Raw genomic sequence first — 9,963 nt, 5'->3', positions numbered from 1 at the left:
TATTATTATTATTATTATTATTATTATTATTATTATTATTATTATTATTATTATTATTATAGAACAGCCTGAATGAATCTGGCTACATCTGCACCATCAATCAGTGGCTGGGAAAAAGGAGCTGCACCTGGCAGCCTCCTGGTTATTGCTGCACACTGCTGTGGGGGCCTTCTGGAATAGGTACTGAATGCTTCCTTCTGCAAAGTCTGGAACAGAAAATATACAGACATATTTATGCCGGCTTAGATCATCAACATACAAAGCGATCTTGTAGCACCTCTGAGACTAACTGAAAGAATGAAGCTAGTAGTAGGAGCTTTCGTAGACTTGAGCTTACTTCATCAGATGCATGTAGCTCAAGTCTATGAAAGTTCATGCTACCAGCTTCATTCTTTCAGATAATTTCAGAGTGCTACAAGATCCCTTAGAATCACAGAATCATAGAATCATAGAGTTGGAAGAGACCACAAGGACCATTCAGTCCAACCCCCCTGCCATGCAGGAAATCTCAATCAAAGCATCCCCGGCAGATGGCCATCCAGCCTCTGCTTAAAGACCTCCAAAGAAGGAGACTCCACCACACTCCAAGGGAGTTTGTTCCACTGTTGAACAGCTCTTACTGTCAGGAAGTTCCTCTTAATGTTGAGGTGGAATCTCTCTCTTTTTTTAATTTTTTAATTTTATTAAATACCAGACATCAACAAGACAATACAAATGGAAACAAACACATACACATACATTATACAATATACATACATTAAAACAATACAGTACAATACACCACAGAACTAAGATTATTCAATACTTATTTGAATCATATATAGAATACTTCCGAATCTTCGATGTTACCTCTACCAAATCAAAGTATAATATTATAAATCCCATATTTCTGAAAAAAATTCCTTATAGAACTACATAATATAGTAGTTCTATAAGGGAGTGTGTTCCACTGTCAGACAGCTCTTACTGTCAGGAAGTTCCTCCTAATGTTGAGGTGGAATCTCTTTTCCTGTAACTTGCACCCATTGTTCCGGGTCCTGTTCTCTGGAGCAGCAGAAAACAAGCTTGCTCCCTCTTCAATATGACATCTCTTCAAGTATTTAAACAGGGTTATCATATCACCTCTTAACCTTCTTTTCTCCAGGCTAAACATCCCCAGCTCCCTAAATCGTTCCTCATAGGTCATGGTTTCCAGACCCTTCATCATTTTGCTCGCCCTCCTTTGGACACGCTCCAGTTCCTCAATGTCCTTTTTTAATTGTGGTGCCCAAAACTGGACACAATATTCCAGGTGGGGCATGACCAGAGCAGAATATAGTGTCATTATTATTTCTCTTGATCTAGACACTATACTTCTATTGATGCAGCCTAAAATCGCATTGGCCTTGTTAGCTGTCGCATCGCACTGTTGACTCATGTTCAATTTGTGGTCTACTTGGACTCCCAGATCCCTTTCACATGTAGTTTCATTCAGCCAGGTGTCACCCATCCTATATCTGTGCTTTTCATTTTTCCACCCTAAGTGCAGTACCTTACATTTCTCTTTGTTGAAATTCATTTTGTTAGCTGTGGCCCAGCTTTCCAATCTATCTAGGTCATTTTGAATTTTATCCTGTCCTCCTCATTTGGTGTCATCTGCACATTTGATAATTATGCGTCCAATTTTGTCATCCAAGTCATTGATAAAGATGCTGAATAGCACTGGGCCCAGGTCAGAGCTGGTCACTTGTCTCCAGGATGAAAAGGAGCCATTATTGAGCACCCTTTGGGTTCGTCCAGTCAACCAATTATAAATCCATGTAACAGTTGCCTTGTCTAGCCCACATTTTACAAGCTTGTTTGCAAGAATCTCATGGGGAACCCTGTCAAAAGCCTTTGAAATCTAGATATACTATATCCACAGCATTCCCTTCATCTAACAAGCTGGTAATTTTATCAAAAAAAAAGAAAAGAAAAAGAGATTAGATTTGTCTGGCATGACTTCTTTCTCTGAAACCCATGTTGACTTTTTGTGATTATGGCAATAATATATTTATTTATATCCTGCCCTTTGCCCAAAATTGGGACTCAGAATAGCTTACAAGATTATAAACAGTACAATTAAAAACAGAAAAGTGTTACATTAAAGCAAAATTAAATTATTACACTATTAAATTTGAGGTTCAAAACCATCTGGAAATTTTCATCACTGGATGAAATTCTCACCACTGGAAGAAAATTCTCACCACTGGATGAAACTTCCTTCAATAATGAGGCCATTTGCAAAATGATTTTAAATAAAAAACAAACAAATAAACCAAAACTATGTGGGCAACCCACTCCAAACAGCTATGTCATGACTGAGCATGCTCAGTAGCCCCAGAAGCTACTGAGTATAGTATGGATGAATATTGTATGACCATTGGAATTCTAAAATGAAACACAAGGAGTGGAGTGGAGTGGAATGCCCTGCTTGGAGGACATGGATGGTTGGAACATTGACCCAGAACATCAGTGTTGCTACAGGGAATGCAAAATGAGTCTGTTGCTGCACCAATAAAAATTTGGATCCCAGCAGATGATTTCTTCAGTTGAGTGCATATAGAAATAAAGCTGAGCATCCAAAGAAAAGATGCAAGCAAAGTTACCAAGGGAATAAAATACAGCCAATGCAGAAGTTCTAGGTATGAATGATTTTCAGTGTCCCACCTTCTGCAATGCTAGAAATTTGGAGACTGAAGGAAAATTACTGGGGACAGAATTCTTGTCTAGGAAGGCCATGCCATCATTCTGGTCTTTTGTTAATAGAATAGAATAGAATAGAATAGAACAGAACAAAATAGGAAGGGATGGAAAGCACAGGTGTAACCCAACTTATGGAGGGCTCCATTAATATCCTAATCATTAGTGTAGCAACATTATTTGGAGCTAAATTGAGACATGGTTGAGAAGGAACAGCAAACCTTCCAGTAAACTATAGAAAATACTAATTAATGATTGGACCTCTTATTATTTAAAATGACACAGCACTCACCTGTAGGAAGACCTGAAAGTACTTTGATTAAAAAGACATCCATTACTCCTGGAAGCTTCATTAGGTGGATGATTTCTGTGAGGTTGAAGACACTACTGGACTGGGAACTGCCTAGAAAAATAGAAAGTGGGATAAAGTCAAGGGACCCAGATGGGCACCTGAAAGTCCTCTTTTAGAAATTCCTGGCCCTCTTCTCTTCGACACAGGTTTCTCCTCCCACCCCTTTAAACAAGAGCAAGAGAATATGGAAGATAAAGATGCTTTGGCATTTTCTCAATAATAGAGGAGGTGTCTGGCTGTTTTTGAACTTCTATAGCTCTCATAATTTCTGACCAGTGTCTATGCTGGCCAGGGCTGATGGGAGCTGCAGTCCAATAACAGGAGGGTTGCTTGTTCACCATCTCTGCCCTATGAATGTGGTACATTTGTGTGCATAACCATGCAGTCCTATACAGTCTACTGAGTAGACACTACTTATTCAATGGTGTCCCTCCATCTTCCTTTTAACTCTCAGTTTTTTACTATTATGTTTTAACCTAACATCCCCCTCTTTTTTACTATTATCTGTAGCTGCACAGGGAGGTTGCTTTGGCAAGTTTAGCTAGAGAGACAAGGATAAGTCTTCCTGTAGTCTGTGATCTTAATCTTTTCACAAATCACCCCATATCAGCAATAATTTAAGGAGGGACAAGAGACAGCTAGCCGTCCAGTGTCCACATAACATGAAGATGGCCCTTCCTAGTGTATAGTTTGACCAAGGTGAACTCAATAGGGCCGACTTGTCAGTACATGTTTTCAAATAAAAGGCTTCCAGATCTCAAATAATTTCTAGATTCACTGAGGTCACAAGTGCAAATCATGCCTTGTCCCTTCAGATGTCGTTGGACTGTTGCTAAGGGCTGCTGGGAGCTGTAGCCCAAAACATTTGGAAGGCCGTATAGGCTGCATCTGCACTGCAGAAATAATGCAGTTTGACACCACTTCAACAGCCATGGCTCAATAAGATGTAGTGCATATACTTAAATTTGCCTAAATATCCTAAAGGGACCAGATTCCATATGTTCTTGGAAGCTAAGCAGTGCTTTTAATTGTGCTTTGTATTTTAACATGCTTTATATCCTACCTCAAATTTTGAGGAGAGGCAGGAAACAAATAATAATAATAATAATAATAATAATAATAATAATATGGATGGAAAACCATCAACAAACACCAGGCATTCGAGGTAATATTTCAGGCGAAGGAATTGACAGAACCTCCTCTGAATATTCTGTCTTAAGAAAATCCTATGGAATTCATGGGGTCACCATAAATTGACATGTGACTTGAAAGCATGCACGCATTCTTAAATCCCATTTCTATGTCCATATATGAATGCTTCCAGCTTCAGTTTCCAAACATTCCTAGCTCAAGAGGGTGTGAATTCTTGGTATGGGGAGGAAAGAGGGAACAAAGAGCAATAAATAGTTAGCAGTGAGTACTGGAATGCATCCTGTTTTCTCACTTTCTCTTGCTCTTTACAAAATGCCATGAGAGAATTAATTCCCCCCTCCTTTCACATACTCTGCTTCTGTTGTGGCTGGAATACTTCAGGCAGAAAAAGCCACACAGATAAAGGAAGCAACTTTAATAAATCCAGATTTGTGAGGACAAGATTTATGAAAATGGCAGAAAGCAAGACTGAAATAGAAACTAGGACAGTTATCATGCTACACTGCTATAGCGCTATGTTGTTGTTGTGTGCCTTGAAGTTGTATCTGACTTATACTGTAAAGACCGTAAGGTGAATCTATGGGGGTTGTTTTTGGCAAGATTTGTTCAGAGGGGGTTTGGCTTTCCCTCCCTATGAAGCTGAGAGTGTGTGACATGCCCAAGGTCACCCACTCGGTTTCCATGGCTGAGTGGGGATTCAAACCCTGGTTTCCAGAGTTGTAGCCCAGTGCTGAAAACACTATACACACTGGCTCTCTGTTATAGCACAAGGGCTCGGTACAGACCGCCGAAAAAGGGAGGCCTGCCGGTGCCTGTTTTTTCACTGGAGGGAAGCCTCAGCCGCCAAACTGCGAGGCTTCCTGCCAGTGGAAAAAGCACCCGCAAAAAGCGGGTTCTTTTGAAGCCGCGGCAGCAGTGTAACAAGTGCGCCATTGCGCACTCATTATGTAAGTGCCACACTGCGCCATGCGGATGCCGTGTGGCAGTTATGTAAAAATGGCGGCACCCATGTATACAGGGCGCCACCATTGTTACTCCCTCGTCACGTGGGAGGGTTGCGGGGCGTGTGGGTGCTCCGCCCTCAGCCAACCCCTAGCACATGACGAGGACATCTAAAACGCTCATCTGTACCGGGCCTGTATTCCATTTTGACTACCACATCAACATCATGTGTAATTTCAGGGTTTGTAGTTTAGTACAATGTTGCGATGGCATTCCTTACAATGTTGCTAAGTGGAAGATAGCACTATCACAGTGCAGTGTGATAAAGATCTAAGAAAGTACAGTCCCTAAGATAATTTCTTGGTGCGACAGGACAGGAAGGCCAATATATTACATCCCTCTTCCTAAGTCACACAATCCTGAAGGTACTGGGATAAATAGTAGTACAGATTGGTCGATGAAGGCCATGTACTGATAGGCACTGATGAAGGGGTACCCTCATGCTTCAATTTACCCTGGGTCATGCTGGTCCATGTCAGTGTCATGGCATGTGTGGCTAGTGGTTCACTGTCTCTTGTTATCTCAGCATTTCCAGTATAGCTTGAGTCTCCCTTATCCGGAATTACAAAATCCAAAATACTCAAAAAATCCAAAATTGTCCACATTGGTAGCTGCGGTAGTGACACATTTGCTTTCCAGTGGTTCATTGTGCACAAACCTTGTTTCATGCACAAAATTCTTAAAAATATTTTATAACATTACCTTTGGGTGATATGTATAAGGGGTATATGAAACATTAATGAATTTAGTGTTTAGACTTGGCCCCATCTCCAAGATATCTCATTTTGTACATATTTGCAACTACAGGTATTCCAACAGATAAATAAATCTGAAATCCAAAACACTACTGGTTCCAAGCATTTTGGATAAGGGGGACTCAATCTGTACTATAATTGCCACCCAACTTCATCCATGTGTTGGCACAACATATGACCAGCTGATTTCTGGTTCTTTTTTTACTTTCATAACTAAAGCAAGTCACAAAGGGAGGGTTAACATGCTGCTTTCATTCATAAACTTCTTTCTTGAGTAGTTAGCCTTAGGAAAGATTCAGTGCAAACAGAATGTTTGAATTCAGCACTGTGAAAATCCTTTTTGTGGACTTTGTTACAATGGTTCAGCACATCTACCTTGGTTAGCCTGAGCTGGGGATGTAGATCAGAAGTGGGAAATCTGTGAGCTTTCAGATAATGTCAGACTACAATGTCAGTTATCCCTGACCACTGATTATGCTGGATGGGGCTGATGGGAGCTGGAGCCCAGCAACATCTTGTTGTCTTCATGTTCCCCACTTGTGTGGTAGATAAAAGACCTACAAACCTGTTATAGAGGCATCCTGTGCATTCATTAACAAAATGTGCAACACTATCATTATTTTTATTGTGATGGACTTTCCCATTTAATTTGTTTTTCCTATTGCACTGACCAACATCTAGAAACATGCCTATATCTGTAATCCCCAACCTGGTGCCTTCCAGCTGTTTTGACCACATGTCCCATCATCCCCAGTCAACATGGAATTAGGAATGGTGATGGTTTGGTTGGAGCTGAGTTATAACATAGCTGAAGGGCAGCAGAAAAGCTGACCACTTTGTCCCTATGAACTGTACTAACTTGAAGTCAATTGGTTCAGGTTTCCAGTGACAATCCATTCTTATTCACACTTATCTTGGGAACAAAGCTAATTCTCGTAAATTTGCACTGGATTAGGCTAAAAGATACACTGAATCTAGAGCAAAAACACTTGCTCAAGTTTGGCCCACATTTTCTGTATTAAGTCTTTAAAATCTTCAGTCACTGTGAGAGGTCAGAAATTATACTCACTCTTCTCTTGGGTGGTGTCTCCTTTCACTGGTGGCTTTGTCTGAGCAGGAATAAAGATGAGGACAATTGCAGCACACAGAAGGCATCCAGTTAGGGCCACATAGCAAGGAAAGTAAACTCTGTACACAGAGGGGAAAGGTGAACATAACTGTTATGGACAGCAAAGTATGAGTATTTTTGAAACAAAGAGATTGTGTACATGTAAAATTCATCAACTTAAATTTTTATGCAATAGGATAGTGGATAGTGGCCATTTTTCAGCTGTGTATATGGCACAGCTACAGTCCTATACACACTTACTTGACAGCAAGATCCATAGAACTTAATGGGCCTTGTTTTTGATAAACATGTATAGACTGTGCTAAAATGTAGCTTCCCAAGTTCCCAGTCCCAAGTGATTGAAATCAAGGATATTTCCTGGCCATAAAAACCACACCCTCACATCTTATTTCTTTATGGCCACAATGGTAGCTAGGTCTGCTAGGAGCTGCAGTTCAACAATATCTAGAAGACTGCACAATCCTCACCTCTTCTGTGCATGTTTCCTGGGTGTCAGTCCCACTGAAGACAACAGTTGTTGTATAAAGCTCAATAGCCATCAACAAAAATAACAACCAAGGCTGGGACATCAGAAATGCTACTTTTGAACTATAATTCCTAGCATCCCCTCCCTGTATACTATGCCCATTGGTCAGACTCACCAGGGAATTTTTAGAGCTGTAGTCCAAAAGAGTAACTTTTCCAGTTCTGAATTACCTAAATGCCCAGGGAATGGGAAAACTTCATCCCCTGGGTAGTGACCTTTGCTTTTTGACATGTATGCAAAATCCTGATATCTAACCATATAGTTTGTATTTTCAACCTTTTTAAAATCCAGAGATTAAAGATACATAAATACCAAGAGCAAAGTAAGGTTTTACACTATTCTTTACCTGTTCCTGCCTACAACATTTTCTGTACCTCTATGCAGCAATTTCGCCTGGCAGTAAAAGAATAAGAGCACCATAATGCTCTCTCATATTTGAAACTGTAATTCCCCATGACCAAAATCCAACTTCTAATCCCAGAGTGGATTCCCTACTGAATCAGCGGGACAACCATTGATTGGAAAACCTTGATTGGAAAATGCCCAGGGACCTTATCCCATGTGGCAGCAAATCAGAATTAAAACAAGATATTGGCACATATGGTCAGTACTTTCACATGATGTCATGTCTATTCAGTCCCTGCTTTGCTTTTCCTTTGTTTCTGTAGCACAGCTTTTCATTTATGGGGAAAACACATTAATAAGCTCCCAGTATTGCTCCTATTTCATTAGTCTCCCCTGGTGCCATAGATTCCTTCTATGGCAGTAATGATTGATGGCAGTCACATGGCATGAGGGCTGTGATTCTCCCACTCTCCTCCTCCTACTCACTATTCCCAGCCTGTTTTTATACCATGCCTTTTAGGGTTTTTATCTTTGCTGTGATTACAGCAAAAATAAAAATAAAAACAGAGAAGAACAGAGTAAAACCAACCTTGGCAAAGGCAAACATGTGCTGGAAAGCATGGAAGGTTGATGCAGAAAGGAGCTGATACAGAGCTGATGCAGAAAGGATCATGGATTGCCAAAACAGCACACTCATGAAATTGAAGAGAAGTGTGATGTTGAACATTTTCAAACTGGTATAATAATAATAATAATAATAATAATAATAATAATAATAATAATAATATTTACTGTCATAATATGTGTCCATTTGTTTCACTAACCTGATTGTTTAGTGAAAAAAGCTGGTGTGATAAAGTCCCATGTCTTTCATGTCATCTGGGATTCTCTTAAATGGCCTGGAAGACATGACTTTCAAGAACATGCCTACAGGTACCAAGTACTACTTCCATGCAATGCAAACAATGGGCAAAGACATGTGCTTAAATACTCGGGTCTGCTACTTTGAAATAGTTTTGCATGCTTCTTGCAACCTCTTAAATATCTGCTGGGGTGGCATACAGAAGATGGAATGAATTTGTTTTCTGTTGCTCCAGAGACGTGAAAGAGAACCAGAGAAATAATATTCTGTATTATTTTATATGTATTTTGTTATTATTTTGTACAATGTACGCCATAGGCAGGTTTATTTTTATCTATTTTATTAACTGTATGTACAGTGCTGTGCAAATCTACAGTGCTATATAAATAAAGTATAATAGTAATAATGATCATAAAAACAGTGCATCAAAATTACAAGAAAATATATTACACCCAAACATTAGGAATAATATATAGTCTGTAAGAACTGTTCAAGAGTGGAAGAGACTGCCTTGAAAGGTGGTGGGCTCTCCTTCTTGGAGGTCTTTAAAGAGAGGTTGGATAGGCATTTTTCAGAAGTGCTATACTGTTGGAGGTTGGACTGGATGGCCTATCCAGCGCTAAGATGTTAGGATTCTTTAATAAACCATTTTTATTGATATGAGTTCACATATAGCACATTTCCCACCATTCTTGTTTTATGACAGCCTATCTATTGGCTACATATCTTCTTTAAAATGGAAAATGGAAACAGTGGGGAAATTCAGTTGGAATTCTTCCCTCTTGGTTTTGGGTCTTTTGTGGGTGGTCTAGCATGCTTATCTTTTGTGCTGGCACCTATAGATTTTTACTGTCAAATTAAAACACTGTACAAATAAATACTGTGCTCCAGTAAAATGCATCAATGTATTTTTAAAGACAGTGGTTTCACCCTGCTAAAAAGAATGAGATTACAAGCACCCTTCCTTATACTGTGGGCCCTAGGTATCCGCTGGGGTTTAATTCCAGACCCCCCTGTGGATATCAAAATCTATGAATGAGCAAGTTCACAATGGCGGGATACAGACGGGCAGGGGAGGACGTCTTGGAGGTGTATTTAGCTGAATGCGGAGCCTCCAGA

The 9,963-nt window shown here is 39.9% G+C and overlaps 1 protein-coding gene across 1 annotated transcript in view; it reads right to left on the bottom strand.

Annotated features, from left to right (window-relative positions):
- Positions 1–9,963, bottom strand: part of SLC22A18 (solute carrier family 22 member 18) — a 94,304-nt gene that overhangs the window by 40,204 nt on the left and 44,137 nt on the right. Inside the window, 2 exon segments of the mRNA XM_042459411.1 lie at positions 3,014–3,124; positions 7,052–7,170. Coding sequence (XP_042315345.1) covers positions 3,014–3,124; positions 7,052–7,170 — 230 coding nt within the window.

The sequence above is a fragment of the Sceloporus undulatus genome, chromosome 1, assembly GCF_019175285.1.
Source record: "Sceloporus undulatus isolate JIND9_A2432 ecotype Alabama chromosome 1, SceUnd_v1.1, whole genome shotgun sequence".
In the NCBI taxonomy this organism is placed as follows: Eukaryota; Metazoa; Chordata; class Lepidosauria; order Squamata; family Phrynosomatidae; genus Sceloporus; species Sceloporus undulatus.
Note: the sequence above shows the minus strand (reverse complement) of the source record. Positions and strands in the feature narration are given on the sequence as shown.